The 19324-nt window shown below is 35.1% G+C and overlaps 1 protein-coding gene across 12 annotated transcripts in view; it reads right to left on the reverse strand.

Annotated features, from left to right (window-relative positions):
* Positions 1-1154: 1154 nt before the first annotated feature.
* The window catches only part of dnc (phosphodiesterase dunce), a 768665-nt gene continuing 750495 nt past the window's right edge, over positions 1155-19324 (reverse strand). For 11 of the 12 annotated variants that reach the window (XM_074172547.1, XM_074172544.1, XM_074172545.1 and 8 more), the window contains 2 exons: positions 4239-4332; positions 1155-2805 (listed from right to left, as the gene is read on the reverse strand). In XM_074172547.1, coding sequence (XP_074028648.1) covers positions 1532-2805; positions 4239-4332 — 1368 coding nt within the window. In that variant the 3' untranslated portion in view covers positions 1155-1531. Of the gene's footprint in view, positions 2806-4238; positions 4333-7566; positions 7892-19324 lie in introns of those variants that run through there. The other variant, XM_023166335.2, reaches the window with a different exon arrangement.

Consider the following 19324-nt stretch of genomic DNA (forward strand, 5'->3'; position numbering starts at 1 on the left):
CCTTTTGGTATAAATTGGGTGATCTCGATACCACCGACATGTGGATTCAACAGGATATTCTGTACGAGCGAATTGATAACATGGCCATCTCACGTGGATGAGATGTAAACTGACCACCAACATCGTGCGATTTGACTCCGTTAGATTTTTTCTTATCACACATAATGGCATCAATAGGTTTTTCAAACGAATAAAAAATTTTGATGATATCAAACACACTTTGTTTTATTTAAATTTAAAGATAGAAAGCGCTCAACGAAATTCCCTGTAGTAAAAAACCTATGAATTTTGTTTTCTGATAATCTGAACTGAATTTGTTTTAGTCAATTTGTTGTAGACCATGGTGATTCATCTCTATAGTATCACCCCAGTTACTACTTCATCTATATATTAAAGCTCATTCAGATGAAAGCGAAAGAAATACATCAAAAATTTAATATTCAAGCAAACTGCATAAAATAGTTGATGAGTATGTTCTTCAGGTTGAGCAGTTTTGAATGTATTCATTAACGAAGTAGATACAATAACTCAGCAGGTTATCACAAGCATCATTTATAACGAATAATGTAATGAAGATTTCAATGATGACATTTTTTGGAATTCACTGACTTGAAAACCATTTGTACGAATGAATAATCACTACTTGTCGTTAGTCCCAATTGATGAAGAATGAAAATCGAGTATTTATTTGTCGAGTCCAAAATAGAATGGCATCAATGAGAACTCTAGGTACTTTCACAATTTCCTGTTTGGATCTACAGCATTTTATAGAAAAACGAAGTGATTGCAGTCTACTGCTACCTAATTTGAGTTTTTTCATCACAAAATCATTATTCAAATATCTCACAGACCATCACCACCAATTGCGATCTTTACAACCGATTTTTTAAATAGTTTCAGATGATTTCATTACTATTTCTCGAATACCACAGATTTGGTATTTTCTCAACAAGGCATCATATTACCCAGTTACAGATGTTTTTGTTAGGACTAAGAAAGTTACTGAATAGATTGATGAACTATCGAGTCAGAAAATTGTTTGATTGTAAAAATTTAGTTTAGCATCTTCGGCATTTCAGTTTCATGAAAAAATACTTTGTTTCAAAAGAAAATTGCTTTCATGTGGCTTGTGGCAGTAAAATAAAACAACAAAGTAAAATTGAGAGAGCTTTACTTATGTAACATAGCTGACATGACACATAGTACCTATACATACACGGGGCTGAGTATTACACCAATATTATGAGCTATATACAGATGTTCAGTTAGTAGGGTGGTGTCTTCCTAAGTAAGGCGTGACGAAGGGTCGTGGGAAGGCCAAAAAGTGAAATCCAAATCGAAAAGTACACTCCCAGGAACTGCGGGGACAGGCTGTACCTCAGCCCGGAAATTCAGTCAAGCGATGCAAACATAACACACCCGCGCCAGCGCGGAGTGACACATGAGGGCAGGACGCCAGCGCCTACTGCCGAACGCGCCACCATAGCTGAACCTTCTCGGTCAGCTTCCTACAGAGGCCGGCCAGCCTCCGTCACATCGGAGCTTCCGCCTCGCACTCAGCTTCGCCTTCCTCCAGAGTGACTTGAAAGCGAATTCCGGGACGTTGAGGGTCGGGAACATCATCTGGAGGCGGACTAGGGGGGATAGCGCTTTGGTACCAGTCGCGGTTCTCCTCGAGAGTGTCTAAGATATCTTGGGCATCGGGGTGTACTAGATCGGCCCATGTTTCCCATAGGGGATGGACGATGTAATCGATGAATCCCACTTGGGTCTTCTCTATGGTAGCTGAGTGGCGGTCGCACATGGGACTTATGTCCATTTTGGCCTCTCTCTCTTTGTCACCTTGCTGGAAGAACTCCTCCATCAGAAGGTCCACCCACCGCTTGTACAGTGCCAGCGGCTTGGTGGGATTGCTCAGATCTGCGCAGTGCACGAGATTCTCTAATACTTGGATTCGATCAGTGTAGTTGTCTAGCAACAGAACTCCTGAACCAGCGACCTTCTTGGTTTCCACCATGGTCTTCAGATCTGCGAGTAGACTCATATGCTTCGACATGTCAGTACTCAGAACCATGTCTATCACCATCTTCCTCAATGTTTGTCTTTGCTTCTTGGTCAGGTTGCAGAAGATATCGCAGCCATCGTTGGATAGAAGTTTGAACGCCACTGCCAAGTGATGATTCTCCAGGACGCTCTCGTCGTTATACATGATTGCTAACTCCGAACTGGAGTTGATGAGGAACTGGTTGGTGAGCCCTGGATGATCGACGTCGTGCACACAGGCTGCAAACAACGCCGCGGTCACTTCTAGGGGGGTGAAGACGTTCTCCAAAGCGGGAGTGTTGAGTAGCACGTGCGTGCTCTGGGTTACATCGGCGGCGTGAAGGGAGTTATGAAAAGGATTCTCCTTGACGTAGTGATCCTCCAAAGTCATCATGAAGGTAATGAATACTTTGGGTGGTATGCCCATCGCCTTGAGGAGGTCCCTATTGCAGAAGGTAGTGTAAGCTACGCAGGTTAGCGGTCTGCCGTTGCTCAATTCACCGATTTTGAATATATCGATACCCCAGTGGTCTATAACCAGTAGACTGCTCTTCAACTCGTTCTCGAAGGGAGTCTCCACGCCGTACTTCGGAAGTTTCTCCCCGGTAAAGGAGTTGGTGTGGCACAAGGATCTTCGGTTTACGCCTGATATTTGCGACATGGTAGAGTGGGAACCTTTTGGCCGTTCTTTGGGCTGGGTTCCCTTTTGGGGCTCTGCGATTTCATCGCGGATGGAGGGGATGTCCAATTCCTGTTGTTTATCTGAAAAGAAAGAAGACTATTAGCAAAACAGTTCACAATCCCTTGAAGTTTTTTCGATATTCAACAAACAAAAAACCATTCAGTTTGTATCAACAATGAGAAAAACAATAAGAAAAGTATTAACCTGCGAAAAAAATAAGGCTGTAGACTGGCATTGAAGAAAATGAGGAAGCTGACGTACACAAAAACTGAGGAGCCCATTCACCTATCTTCTGAACGAAACCTTTTTGCAGATTCTTGAATGAGGAAGGAAGAAATCCGACTATAGAAACTTGATCAATTGAGATATCTTCGGAGAAATGTTCCAGGAAAAAGGTGAGTGTTAATATTGATTAGCCCATCCTTTAAGATGGCTACTGAAAAGCTTTTAGATTTGGAAAAAAACTGATATTAATTAGGGGTCTCTCACAGCTGACGGAACACTATCCGGTGAGAGTTGCCGCTGCTGCGGTTGAACCATAGAAACTTCAAAACACTTGCTTTGCAAATGTTCTATTCGGTGAAAGTTCTTTGAAGGAATTCCACAAATCATCTGTGTCGCCAGAAAACTTCCCTCCAGGAAACTAATTTATTTCAACAGACTAAGCCGGGAAAGTGGTAGGGTATGTCTCCAACAGGTTAGGATTGTAAACACATAAAAGACAGTATTGAAAGCCTGGGGACCTGATATATAATTTATTTCAACATTGATCAGTTTTAGCTTCTGTTGTTTCTGAACAAAGCTGGAGAAATTGCTAACACGATTTCTATTGATGCAATAATTAACATGTTCACCAAAATAATAGGAAATGAACAATTCTGTTCGAACTGAGGTAGAAAACAGAACAACCGAGTGAACAAATGAAGTATAAGCGTGAAGTCACTGGATGTTTTGAATATTAATCTTACTCTTCCAGAATTGTGAAAAACACCAGAAAAATTTATACTTAACACTAATTATAAAACACCACCCTGCAGATGAAAAGCTCGAAGGAGAAGAAACGAATACACATGTTCAACAATACAATACGCTGCATTAAGAATTATGAGTTAACCGATGATTATGTTTCGACCTTTTACTTAGCTATAATCAGGGTAGTAAAAGTTTGTGTGATGTGTGAGTACATGCACAATGGTACGCTAGAAAATATTTAAAATAGCACAATAATGATGTGAAACAGTCAAATCATTGTAATATTACAAAAGAAAGTTGACAATGAATGAGTTTTGAAAGCAAAATTGAAAAAACTATCAAAATTACAAGATGGAAATGTTTATAATTTTTGCTGATTGGAAACATATCTTTGCGAACGACTTGTAGTACAAAAATTAACTTCCAAGCCACATTACTCGGTGAAAGTTAAAAAAAATTGTGATTTGTAACCAGAACCATGTTTAACAAATGAACTGTGATTGGTTTTTAAGCTGAGCATTCATACTGATATTTTACTCACCGAGAAAAGTAGAACAAATATATTCCGATATTTGGTTTCCAGATTTGCTTGATTCCGAAAAGTGAGATAGTTCCTTGTTCAGCATACGTTTGAACTGTAACAAAGAGAAAAGAAGAATTATTGAAAGTGCAATATAAAAATTATAGTATAAGTGAGACCTTGTGACGGGTTTTGTCAATTGTATACACCTCTTCACTTCAATAGGTCATATCTGCTATATTCATTTATATTTGAAAATATCTATTCGACGTCTCCGTTAGGAGACGTTTAAATAATTATACTAGATTGCTGTGGATGGCAATCAACTTGTTCCGTATCAAATCAGTTGTTAATCCGTAGCTTCTTCGGTAAATTATTTCGGAAAATATATATTTATTTGGAATGAAGGCTTCAGTTAGAATTGCGGTTTTGTCCAGTGGAGGAAATCAATTAATTTTCAATTCAGAAACATTCCCATGAATAACTGTATTAGGCGATTCTCTTTTGATACCATTCGTCAGTCTTTTTTGGTCGAAGAAAATTCCACAAATATTTCCTGGTATTAATGCTAACATCGAAAATAAACCATTGGAATGTAGACGAAAATACAGGAATTTTGTTCTACCTCTTCAGGCCAGCTTAGATTTACTGAATTGAAAAGTTCTCTCTCGCCACGAATTATGCAGGTGAAAACTGTCTATAGTGTATCAACAAAGTTGAATGTTCTTTGTTTAAACTTTTGATATTCATGAAGATATGTCTGAACTTTAAGATAATTGCTCTCTCAAATATTAAATCAAAACTGATTAATATCATTTGAAACTGAACATATAACAGACCCACATGAAAAAAATCATTATATAACGTAATTCGCTACAATATTGAAAAACAAAGCAACTTGACTCGTCATGTAAATTTTCCTGAAAATGCCTCAATTTCAAATATTTTCTGTTGCATTGAGTCATAGATTTTGCTTGCATCTTAATCAAGATAAATGGTGCAATAGGAAAAGATAATCTAAAAACAGTTACTTGAGTTTTTAGTCTATCTGTAATTAATTATTCACGTTACGTTTATTGATACTCGTAATGAGCCAAGAATGAAGTCATTAGATGAATATATATCAGGCAAGAAACATTAATGAGTTCGCACTGACGTAGGTTGAATATTGGTCTTTAATTATTTTGCAATTATTATTTAAATTATATCGGGTTGCAAAAAAATATTCATTATATTGACAAGCCAATATATCATGACTGACGGAATACGTTTAGAATATTTAGAAGTAATGGTACACTGCAAGATATGATATTCTAAAAACTAAGGGGACGAACGAATAATACAAATGTCCATAATCAGAACAGCTCCATAATTTATTTTTTTTTTGGGAAAAATATGTTTTCCAAAACTGTAATTTGGCATCTCTGATAAGAGATTTTGAAGAGTTTACTATGAGATAACCATGTTATTCATATACTATTTAAGAGGTTATTTTTCAGTTCGTACATTTTATCAATGTTTACTTCCCAGATGTATTCTAAATCAACTTGATATCAGAATGATTTGAAAATATCGACCTTGTGAGCTCACATTTCATTTGCATATTTTGAGACACACTTATATTCGAATCTACATTAAATAAACTGAAAACAATATCAAACATCCCTTATAATTTGTTCTATGCTTTCATCCCGAATGCATTGAACTGAAAGCATTTATTGTATGTTTATTATACCGGCTCTGTTTAATAAATATCAATGTTTCAATACCCATCTGAGCGAATTTAATATTCGCCATACATACAAATGAATTCAATTCTGTTTCACTTAATCCAATCAAACCTTGATATGGATTCAAATAATTCATTTCAAATTGAAAGCGCTTCGACGAATATACAAAATATCAGAAATTATAAGTGCAATCAATCGTTGATTCACGAAAAATCTATTTTTTTTATGAATTAATTTCAGATTCAAAATATTTTGCCGATTTGAAGTTTTATGATAATAGAATTTCGAAATAATTTTTTAAATAAATTAATGATCTGAAGTAGGTACTCTTACGGGATCCGTCAAAACTCTAATATTTGTCCTCTCTGTCGGGCAAAAGTACCTAGTAAATTTTCTTTTGAGACTCAGTTTTCAATAAAAATATGTTCCAGTTTTCCATAATTCTAGATCTATTTCATGAAGTCAAGTTTACAAACAATTCATCTCAATATATGTAAATGATTACTTTGGGTTTTAATAAGAACTTCAATTGTAAAAATGAATTCAGAGCGAATTGAAAATATTTCATACTTAGTTATAGGTAATTTCAATTAAATTATGATGGATGATGAATAAATAATCCACCTCAAAAAAGAATGAAAAATATTGAACTCACGATGAGATATTTTAGATTCTTTCAATTATATAAGGATCAAACAGATCATGTATATTTCCTGTTGATTTTAAGGAATTCAAATTTACATTGTCAAAAAACGAATAAAGCTTAAAATCTGTTAATACCTATATATCATTAGAATTTGATATCTACTTCGCATTCCAGATTTAAATTATGCAATATATGTGTCAATTTAATGTTTTTTATATATATGTAAACAAAATTCTAGGAAGCGGTGACTAATTGAAAATTTAAATACGAGTACCTCTGTGTATAATATGGGGCTTATCGTAAATTATCAAAACGAATTTCTATGACGAATTATCAACACCTCATGTTCCTAATCTTATTAATCCATTGCGATCATGACACATAAAAGAAATTAGAATATTTTTTTCAACGGAAAATAAAAAAAAAATTTTATGGAAAAGCCAAAAATGACAATCAAAAATCGAAATAGAAAGTATAGGATTTGAAATATTCTTTAAGTTCCTTATTACTCCGGGGTTCTTCTTTGTCAACTACAAATATAGAGAGTGTTTTGTTTCTATCCATCATTTATTAAAGTTCATGCGAATTGTATCCTTCTGAGTTTCGGGAGATTAAGAATATTAAATAATAAGAAGGAAATGCAGAATGTAAATAAGTATAATTCAATGTATTTTTTATCTTCAACTTCTCTCCAAAATAAACCTGGGTTCTAGTAGTAGAAGTTTCTGTTTGTGAATATGAAATTTTTCAATATGTCCACAACATTTCAGAATAAATTTTCTCAAATAGTTTCCAAATGTAAAAATACCTAAAATATTTGTAGGTTACTCTGTTCCAAATAATATATCAATTGGTTCCAATACACTAGTGTAAGATTTAATTTTGGCAATGAACACTTGATTGTTGATGAAAACATTTGAAAACATAACAACTGAAAGATTTTTCCGCAAAGCATTAGATTCGAAAAAATTACCTTCAGCTCTGCAATAGCTGCAGTAACAGCAATATCAGCCATTATATTAACCCAAGGCACACAATCAAAAAGTTTATCAGAATCGGGAGGAATCCTTCCGATCTCAGGTTGGTGAGAATATGCCCTTTTCAGAACCCTCTGGGCACTCGGACTGTCATCCGAAGTAAGCATATTGTTAAATCAAAAACAGCTCAAAACACTTGGTCACTGACGACAACTGATTGAGAAAAAAATGTCCAATAAGAATTACGATCAAGTTGGCAAGGCACTCGTAACAACTGAGTGCTTATCACAAACTGTACTAAGTAACACTTCTAGCGCAACTGTTCCACACGATAAGAGATGTTGTCTTAAATACGCTGCCTAGCGCGTTTCCGCTTATCCAGTGTTGCCGCTATTCTAATAATTATTCGAATGGCGGATTTTTATAATCTCCACGAATTATTGTAGCAATAATATCATCATGATTTTCAAAATTGAAATGTTATTTCATAATCAATTAATTTCGAACATTCGATAATCAAGGAATCATTTTTGGAAATACCACATCCGTCCAGTTGGAAAATATTTGTGGCAGTTAGCCTTCACATTTTTGTAACATGCGAATCAATTATTGGAATGAATTGATATACCTATCAAAGTGAAGGCAGCCAAACAAATAATATGAAGAGATATACTTCTAGTTTGGAAAGCAATATCCAAGAAGATAAAACAAGTAGGAAATAGTGAAAAAGAAAGGACCAAAACCTGGTTTTCGTAACTACACACATACTCGACGCATGTTTCGCCAACAGAGTCGACATATTCAGGTAATAAATTTAAATTTTCATCAAATTTTCTCCTGAAGATACTAACCTTACTGGAGGAACGTGCATTGGGTGGAAGTATTTCTGGTAGAACTAAGGTAAATGAGCTCTGTAATGATCAATCATTCTTATCATACTCTTAGATTTCATAATCATTTATATTGATTTAAAAGAGAATATTTCTGAGTAGCTTTGAAAAAAGAAACGTTTTTGTCTTGCTTCTTTTTCATCATTACATCAAGGGAGAACATCCAAACTCTTTACAAGGATTTAGTATCTTCTACGAAAGATGAGTGATTTTATTGTAATTCAATGTTCATATTTGAAAGCATCATTCATTCATCGCATCTGTTCAAGACTGATTCAATTTTGAATGCAAGAGAATATTTCAAACGTATGAACGTTTTCATCAACTGTTATCGTGACAAGAGCAGTACATTCTCTCCAGTAATTTTACGAAAAAAATGAGTGCTTTTTCTTGTGGAGTTATCCAAAATAGCGGTATTTAAAGTTCACAAGGAATTTGATTGTTTTCTGTGTCAATTTTTGAATCAATACTCCTCATATATATGATACATAGAACTGGAACCTTTGATGTAGAATGAATCCAAAACTAGTACTTTTCCAGAACACCAGAACTGCAAAACTCTTCTCGACGCGCGTTTCACCAATCAAATTGGTGTCTTCACGAGATGAAGTACACTACAGTGTAGAGACAGTATCTTCAGGAGATGAATTAGTGTACTTTATCTCTCAAAGAAGAGAACTCGGTCGGAGAAACGTGAGTCGAGAAGAGTGTTGTAACAAACAAGTTGGTTGGTGGAACACTTCTTGTGTTTGGGAACAGTACTTGTTTTGGACTCGTCATATAGGTATTACATTGTGTATCTTTTCTGTGGATGATGTTTTTTACAATTCCATTGCGGATATTTGGGATAATAACTGAATAGGAAATAGTGATTTTTGTGTGTTTTATATGAAATAAATTTTTGCCGGATCACAATTTCAACACAAAAAACAGTAATTTCATTCAAGTTATGGAAGAAGCCAATGAGAAATATCCTCAGAGTTCTATGTACAAGTTTGTACAAAATAGGCCTCAGTTTCAGCAATAACCGCTTCATTTGAGCGAAATTTCTTACAGTAGAAGTAGAATATTATGAAATTCCAACAGCTTTGTTTTAAATGTTAGTACTAACTGAGTAAGAGGTGAATGCAAAAAACTAGCGCTATCTATGTGTTAGGCCGAGACTCTTCAGCCCATATATTGAATTGAATCTGAAACTTTTCATGTGTTTTATTTGTAACTAACGTTACTGCAGTTTCGTCCCTTATTGTATCAGTTTGAAAATGTCCTTATAGGAAGAAACTGCAGTAACGTTAGTTACAAATATAAGTAGTAAAAAAACATAAAGTTTCATTTCTCATTTTTCATGATGGACTCCTACCACGTGGTAACGGCTATATCCATCAACTCAATAAATTGAATCTGTTCGCATTCAACTTTCCTCTTATATTTATGTTCGAATTGGGAGCAGATGAAATCGGATTTTAAGAGTTCAAGCTTTGGATGTTGATAGTTTTGGCAACACTGTTTAATTCTTTGTGTATACACGGCGGGCTAAAAATTGATTAAGCCGAACTGAGCGCGTGTCAGCTGGCTCGTATCCTTCCGTGTATTTATAACGTTCACAATAGCTTTCCAATTTTTGATAAATCCCAACTTCATGCCGGGTATTTGTTGATGTTGTTGACGCCAATGATACCGATGCTGTGCATATTGTACTTTTGTTTTCCGACACATTTTTGGAAGCGTAGAAGGTTTTCACGCGTGCTCCCCGTCATATGGTGCTCAAGTATTTTGGTTCTCGTTGACATTTCGGTTATCAACGTTATTTTTTTGTCTCCACGTTCTCTGAAAACAATGTTTTCCATGCTCAATTGCAAATAATTTCCTAGAAAGAACCCACGTTAAAGGTAAACGGGAAAACATGAATGGCGTCGTGATATACGTTTTTCATGTACCTTAGATTAGATCTGATCAAACTGATGGAGTTTGTCGAATGGAAGTTTAACATTTTTCCCACTGAGTTCTTATTACTAATGAAAGGTAGAACTTGAATCTCTGGCGTACAATGGATCCGAAACAAGCACTGTTCCCAAACTCCGCAGGACATGAAGTAGGCATCCTGAAGACGTCAATTCGGCTAGTGAAACGCGCATCGATAAAAGTATTACAGTTCTGGTGTTTGGGAACAGTTCTTATTGGCATGAAAAAAAGAGAATATGTTGATAAGAAAGGTAATGTGCGGTTTATCCATGATATTTATGACAATCATCACTATTCAATTTTTGAACTATATCACAAGAAACGAAGAGGTGCTTTTCATTCCTAGCTGGAGTGAGAATGTTTATTGTTTATTGAGCATTATTTTTGTTAAAGCAATTTTCAATCAAGATCATAGTTCTCCTGATTTAGTTTTGTGATATATTTTTTATTTTTGAAGCAATCTCTGAGAAATCTCTGAGAAAAAGTAGGTTAGAAATGCCAGTCTACTTTAAGGATTTGCTTTTGGTTCTTTTGGTATCATCTTTTTGTTGAGAAACGCTGACGAATTATTATTGTTGAGTAGGCACTAAAATAACATTTTTTTTCAAACAAATTTGAACCCTAACATTACAAGGTCAGCACGAATTGATGACAAAATAAAACATTTTCAATTTGTCTGTGAAAAAAACTATGAAGAACGACAAAGTCAATTGTGGTGAACTCCGAAATAAAAATCTACATATTCTCATTAATATGAATGTTGAGATCAATTAGAATATTGGTAAACAGGGATATCTCATCAAGTGATGTCAATATTCATTCATTTCGATTTGTTTTTATTGTGAACAAGTTGGAAACTTCCAAAATATGTTTATGACTTAACAGCTCGCTGGAAAATCGTCCCTAAGTGCATTTCAATATTTTCAGTATGTAACCAGTATTTTGGAACCAAAGATTTACAGTGAAGACGAACCGTTCAAGACATATTCGAGTTTTTTTTCAACAAAAAATGTTTGCAGTAACATAGTTATCACTTATTAGTATCAAATTGCTTTTATTAGCTTTCATAATTGTCATTGAGATTATTTATTGAAGAGGATCGACTTCAATGAATACTTGATTATATTTCGATACAAGGTGTTCAAAATAATAAAATTGTGAAAAAAATCTGTTTTCTTTCAACTTGTCCATCTTTCGAACAAAAAAAGTGGGGAACTTTTTCTTCCTTGCTCTGTATAATTGCTGGAAGACGTTCTTAAAACCGATTGGCAGAAATGAAATGAAGAAAACAGAAACTTTTCTGATGACTTTCTAATATATCGAAATTCTAACTCAGTTTCATTCTCACTGCTAGTTCCATAACTTGATAACAAATAACTTGATATTTGTTTGTTACTATTATTGTTTAATAATATTTCAAGTTCATTATTGTTTTCCTTTCTGATTCTCTATTGATCAAATAGTATCACAACAAGAAATTGACAATAATAAAACAACAATGATTGGTGTTTTTTAAGTACTGGATTTCGAGAGATAAACATTAATATGAAAACATAACCAAGTCGATAACCTGTTGCAAAACAGTATTGCAAAATACAGGTTCCGCCAATTCCGATTAACTACAATAAAGAAGATACAGTGCGATCATAAAAAGTCCCGCTTCTTGTAACATTTGAACGAAACAAGATATTGAAGTCGATCAAAGTTTTCATGAGATGTCATAATTTTTACTACTTTTTGATCAAAAGTAATATACGTGTGGTATCACTGGTCGCCCAGAGGCACTATCAACTTTTTTATTAATAGAAAGGATGGTCCTGCGATATTTCGTTTGACAGGTCTTTTGATTTACTGTCCAACATTGTTTTTTGAGTAGAACTAGCCATTTTCTAATGATAGTTATAAATTCTTTTCGAAAATCTACAGTCATGAGAAGAGAGAAGAAATCGAATACTAAAATTTGAATTCAAGACAATAATGAAGACTGTCGAGGTATTCATTTCACGCACTAACAAATGATTTTATGATAATTTTGTTGCAAATATGTCTCATTCTAACTAAGAGTTCTGGAATGGCCTGAGGTTGTTTAGATCTCACGCAATCCATTAAAAAATCCAAAGGCGTCACATCGTTAGGAACGACGTCATTATGACAGGTTGTTTTGCCACATGTTCCCCAGGGATCCATATCGTCTTCAACCCTCTCCTTTTTTTGAATATCAACGACCTATTAGAAAAATCACGAATTCAATATATTGCTTTGCTGACGACAGCACACTTGTTTCGTTATTCCATTTGGATACCAGGACATCGACTGCAGATACACATCTTCACTGGCAGCAGAAGGTTTCATATCTTAATGAGGATCTAGAGGTGATTTTGAATTGGGGTGAAAGTAACCAGGTTGAACTCAATGCCACAAAAACTCAGGCATCGGTTTTCTCCAAAAAGATAATATCTCCGGATCGGATATAATAATGTCAGGACAGACAATTCCGCTTTCTGCTTCGCTAAGTTTGTTGGACATTAAAGTGTATTGGCGCAATCGTGTCGCGGAAATTGCGAAAGCTGATTCTCAAAAGCTTCGAACACTTTTCCGAACCAGAAAACTGTACACACCCCAGCAATTTTTGATGCTTTATAAAGCTCAGATCAGACCTTCTTTGAAGTATACCCTGAAGCTGCTGGATAGTCTGGATAGTGCTTGATAGTCTGAAACATCGAAGATAGGTTGGTGACTTATCTGTCTTCAATAGATACTTTCTTGGGAGGTGTTCGAGTGACTTAACATATTTGATTCCACCATATCAGAAATACGCGACAGACTGTGGCTGCTCATCGTACACATCGAACTTTACTGCTTAAGAACTCGTTCATTTGGAGAACTGAGAACATTTTTCCGAATTAATTTAAGCTTCAGCGATTCAAATCCAACATGAATCAATACTTTCGCACAGGCTCCGCTCTTAGAACGCCTTAAGGATTTTCCTGTAGTGTTTGTGTTCTGTCCTCAAAAAAGTGGCTGGATGCCAATTATCAAAACCAGTGAATAAGCAAACAGGGCTGTTTGCCCCGCTACATCATCTGATGTGATGCTCTCAGATTTTCTGTTGGGAATCTAAATAATACGTTTCATACGTAGAAGATATGTATAAATCTTTCAATGCATGCCCAGCAATTTTCTAACATCTTTCTGAAACATTTGATTGTATTAATCATGATATACTGCTTTGGAGACTCAGTACTAGTGCAGAGAAACAATTTTCAAATGGTTTGAATCATGCCTATGATGATGTGATCAAGTGGTCAACGCAACGGGCACCTCAGAGAGAGAGGAGCTGAATCTGGTGTGCCACATGGTCCCGTATTGGGTCCATTTCGTTTTTATCATATGTAACTGATTCAACAGAGATTGATATATCAGACAGCCTCAACGCTTTCTTCTAAAATACCATTTTATGGAAAGGAAAAGTTCAATTGAATTGCATTGTGTGAAGTCAATTTGCTATCACTGAATATCAAAAAAACTGATGTAATATCATTTGAATGTTTGCTGGATGATTTTTTTTTGTGGAAATGGCATTTTGCAAAATTTTCAGAAAATTCAGGCTAATTGATAATAGGCTGAAATTTGATGATCACGTTAGATATCGTAGGAGTAAGATATTCTCCGGATATTAACCATATGCAGAGAACTATTGACTATCTTGGAGACTCCACTATCATTAGAAAATGTATAGTGGAGTTTTTGAGTATTCATTGGGATGAACCGGAGTGATTATTGAATGAATTGAAAATATATTTATTGTTTATTTACAGATTCTTCAAAAAATATAAAACTGCTGATTATTTGATTTCAAAAAATAAACTAGTGTTGAATAGATAATTAGAAAACCCATCAAACGATGTATCACAAAATCTCCTTCTTTCTTTAAAAAAAAATGGACGGCACCCTTTTGGCGAGAAAGAATAGAAAAACTCTTCAATATATACATTCCCCCGAGATGTACCTATTGCTAGTTAACGAATATTTTTCTCAGGCCACGTTTGAAGTCAGTCGAATCCCAGGCATACTGTTATTTGGATTGGATATATCCTGAAATGAGGAGAGATAGTAAGTACAGTGTAACTAGTCTTGAGTGATCTACACCATTGATTTTAGCTCGTCCTGGTGCTGGATGAACTGGAAGCATTAGCAAAACCATCCTCTGTGAAGTCACTTACAGTTATTTACTGTACCCTACCAAGTATTGACAAGTGAAAGTTTCGAAATATCATTTAAATTCATAATTGGATTTTATTGTTAATTCATTTGAGGTGAACAAAAAACTTTCCTACGAGTTATCTTATTATTTACTACTAATTATGTCACATACGAATTTGACAAATAACATAGGTGTCAACAAGTATCAATATGCTTTGAATCGCTCGATAACATAATCTGCTGAGACAGACCCGATAAATTTCATTTACAGCTCATAAGATTATGGTTATTTGGTGTTTTTATAATTATAGATGTTGAAGCGGGAGTTGAAGATAAATAGCTTCATCGTACAGTTTATTCGGTTAACCAGCTGTCGTTTTTCTTAAAAATGCATTTTACCTCCTGATTACGATGGTAACTGATTCTTTCCCAAGATATGAGGAATGATTCGAAAGTTCTTATGGGGGGGGGCATTGAAATAATTTTTAAAACTCCATGAAAAATTCCATTTTGAAAAAGTTAACAAACACAGTAGGTAAAATACATTATATCCCATTTTTTCAATTCATTGCTAAATGAACATGAAATTAAATGATTATATTACCATTACTTCAATAAAATTCACTGAAATAATTGCAAAATGGCATGTAAACAAAATATTATCAAAAGCAGCACGACAAAACCTCAAAATTTTATCGACAAATTTCCATTTTTCAAGGAAAACTTTGTTGTTTGGTAATTCCATGAGAGCAACCACTCGTCTGTAGGAGCAGTGGCATTATATTGCTGATTACTTGATTAGTATTACTCAGTTAAGTTCGAAGAAATTGACATTTATCGTGAATATTATTTACAGAAATATTTTCAGCTGAATGCATCGATATAAAAACAAAAACATCAATTGCATTGTTGAAATTTATCGTGCCTTGACATGGGACCGCAGAGCCGGCACCCGAGTCACCCAACTTAGATGCATAAAATGTACGTCGCTTATTATTTTTGATTTTAATTGCTACTATTCCGAGTGATGTTTCGATTCGAATTGAAAATGTGGAAATAAAAATGTTGGTGTAGTTTGAATTGAAGCACTATTATCTTATTTTCGTAAGGTTATGTGAGTGCTTCTACAGCAAAGTTTCAATATTGAATATTTGATTCCATTGGTTCGATTTGAAAAAAGTATCTAGATGTGAATTTCATGTGTGTCAGTTTCATCGCTGTCAGTTGTAAAGCTGTTGGGAATATAAGTTTTATCGCTGCAAAACTCTGTTTTGGTGTCTTGCATGGCCTTCAATGTTTCCATCATTTTATCGGTTCAAAGAAAGTAATCGCTGTAACAGTTTGTTTTTGTGGCCTGGGCATCAGTTTTTTCAACACTTCATCGGTTTGAAAGATATAATCAGTGTTAACGGAACATCCACACATCCAAATTTGTTTATACGAGTATCGATTATTCTCGATAAATGATGATAAATGTCTGTCAAATATAATTCAATATCCAGCGTGGTGTTAGACGGAAAAGTAGTTGTTTTCCGACATACGTTTACGACACCCTACTGTGTAGGTGTTCAGAAAATGTTCAGAGTCTCCACTTTACTCAAAATTTCGAAGACAATTTTTCTGAAATATTCCTTAATTTTTTAAATTTTCGATGCCAAATTTACTTGGGGTTCATCCCCACATAACCAATTGGAAGATAAATATATAGCTATGAGTTCAAAAATATTTCCAACCTAATCAAAGTTTGAACTGAAGTGATTCCAAATGAAAATTTCCCGGAATCCAAAAAAAAAACTAGTAGAATTCATTGCCAAAAAGACCCAGGTCATCAGTTTCCTTCGAGAAAGCCTCATATAATGTTTTCAAGGCTTAAAATCGGGTGTAGAATTGAATAGTGATATATTTTGACAGTCATCTCACTGTCGCAGTCGCAGACCCAGGACAGATATATCAACCTGCCTAGGAACCTATGCGACTGTATTTCAGGCGGAAATTCACGCTATTGAATTTTGTACGGAGAGATGGGAAGAATCTAACCTCATACACAAATCAATAAAAATATTTTCGGACAGTCAAGCGGCGTTGGAAGCTCTTGGCTCCTACCAAGCAACGTCTAAATTGGTAGCAAATTGACAAAAACGACTGTCCTCGATAGAAAGACTTAACAGATTGTCTCTGGTCTGGATTCCTGGGCATACTGGCCTGGATGTCCAACAGGTGTTCTTACAGATCACTGTCACTTGAATAATCACATGAAGAGACTCGGACTGTCGGAAGATAGTATGTGTCGCCTCTGTTTGGAAAATGATGAAACAGCAGAGTACATACTTTCTGCCTGCCCCGCTGGGGCCGAATCAGGTTTTTAGAGTTCAGCAGAGCCGTACCTTAACCATCTGACCTGAAAGACCACTCACCATACAAACTAATCGGCTTCGTTGAGAAGCTGGGTTTATTTGTTCGAGTGTGAATTGGGCCACAATAAACCTTTGCGGGTTGCTTTAGAGACTTGAAGAGACACACTCACTTTGGACCTAACCTAACCTAACCTACCGGAAAAGCAGTGATAGCTTCTTGGAAGAAAATATTTCAGTCACAAAACTTTGTACATTTCCACGAATTTGAATGCCTTTTTACACTCAAGTTGAACAAAGACAGACCACTTTCTCATTTATTATAAACTGAAAAATCTCAAGTGACCTTGAGAAAATATGCAACATTATCTTCTATAGATACAAAGTATTCGACTAACTAAATTGTCTTGATTTTCTTGAGACTCAACTTCAATGAAAATTGCTGCTCTCTAAACCGGTATTCCTTTTAGAGAATGTAAGGTATTTTCCTTTCCTGCAAGTGTATTCTCCCAGAAAAGATGGAATTTTCATTGTTCAATCTGACTTATATATATATATATATATATAGTGCTATACAATAACGCTTGAAAAACCCGTGTCGTGGTTTTTGTAAAATCCTTTGTAGTGAAAGTCATACAATAAACGGTATCAGTGAGTTGAAATATATTAAAGAACCAGATCAATCCATTTTAATTATCTTTGGAAATAAATTAAGTCAAAAATCAGCAAACTCCCAATGAATGCCAGATATGAACATATTTTTGTGATGATTATAATTTTGAACTTTGAAACGAACGTGTGTTTTAGTTTTTCCTATTACTCAGCATTTGCTCTTTATATTCGTAAACTTGAACAATGAATATTTACAATGGTAAACTGGTACATAAGTGATGAATACAATTGTTCGTATATTTATGTTTGAGTGAGTCATCGAAGAAAGCAGCTAGAAATCGAAAACAAAACAATTGCTGAGTCGAAAATATTCTAACAAATTTGCTAGTCCGGACTTTTCACTATTTTCGTAGTTAGCGTTTTTCCTGTCATTCAACCTGTGTATTTTATATATATTTAGATAACAGAAGTGTTTTACATGATGGATTCATGGACCTTGACATGATTTTTCTACTCTATATCATAGGAATGATCAAACGATATTTGTTCGTCTTTCACTGCAGTTTTCACTGCAAAGCAACCAGACAAACTCATCATCCAATACCAGGCAGTTCTGTTCCTTGATATTCATGAATTGAGTCTTCTATTGGTCCCACAGATGACATCTTCGTAGAGGTGGATGTCATCGCCTTCACTTTTAGTCTTGGACAGTCAAGGACAGTTGGGTGATCTAGCCAAGCACCACTTCTGAGATCACGAATTCATACCAATAACAGGTAGCGGTTTGTTTTTCCAGTATCAAGCTGAGCATACTTGAGATACAAGCCTGGTTGTTACTACTGAAGTGATATTAGGGGTGCATAACGAACCTCATTTATGGCCAACATCTGAATCAACATGTCAACCCAGTCTGTCGGCCAGGAACGGAGATAAGCGTCTACACACTTGTGAACAGTATTAGGGAATGAAGTTGAATGCTCCACAACACTGGTCAACATTTTTCAGTAATAGATTTGAATGTTTCATTTCACTCCACTTTTCAAAAAAATTAAATGTCAGTAGAAAAAAACCTCTACTGATAATACTGGGACTAGCGCTAGCTGTAAAAGAAAAATATAACTGATACCTCACGCTAACTATATAACTAACCATACACTAAACTTGACCCAGAGTATTTGGAGTCCAACTAGTTCTTCTTGTGGAGTGGAGGCTATCTTGAGCACGCAGACTTTGGGTATCCTCGTCAACAAGAAAGGAACAGACTTCCCAGGAATTTCAGGATTCTTTGACTCCACCACATCTTCACCAAGTGATCATCTTCAAGAGGAAGATAAAACTGTTATCTTCCTCTTGAAGATGATCACTTGGTGATCGAAACACGTGTCGAGGTGTAAAAATAACGATTTGGTGTTGGGAAAAAACTCCAGTAATATTCATCCTATGGAAGTTACTTTTTTGTGCTGGAAACAATATAGAAGATAGACGCAAGGGTGAACAAAGTTAAAGAGGGCGTAAAAACAGACAAAAACATAACATAAATGAGATTATTTGAGGAAGGAATTATTTATTAAAACGAAAACCATATGATTTGATTATGCATTATACAGAAATTAAGTCAATGAGCATTCAGGTTAATCTGATGAGAAAACTGCGCTGAACAATAACACGATATAGGATTAGAACTAATATTTGTAGAAGAGTGTTAAATGCATTCAATTCAATTGACGCAACCAGCG

Source organism: Leptinotarsa decemlineata, unplaced genomic scaffold, assembly GCF_025532065.1.
Source record: "Leptinotarsa decemlineata unplaced genomic scaffold, Ldec_3_MD MMD2_tig00000133_RagTag_RagTag, whole genome shotgun sequence".
NCBI classification, from domain to species: Eukaryota; Metazoa; Arthropoda; class Insecta; order Coleoptera; family Chrysomelidae; genus Leptinotarsa; species Leptinotarsa decemlineata.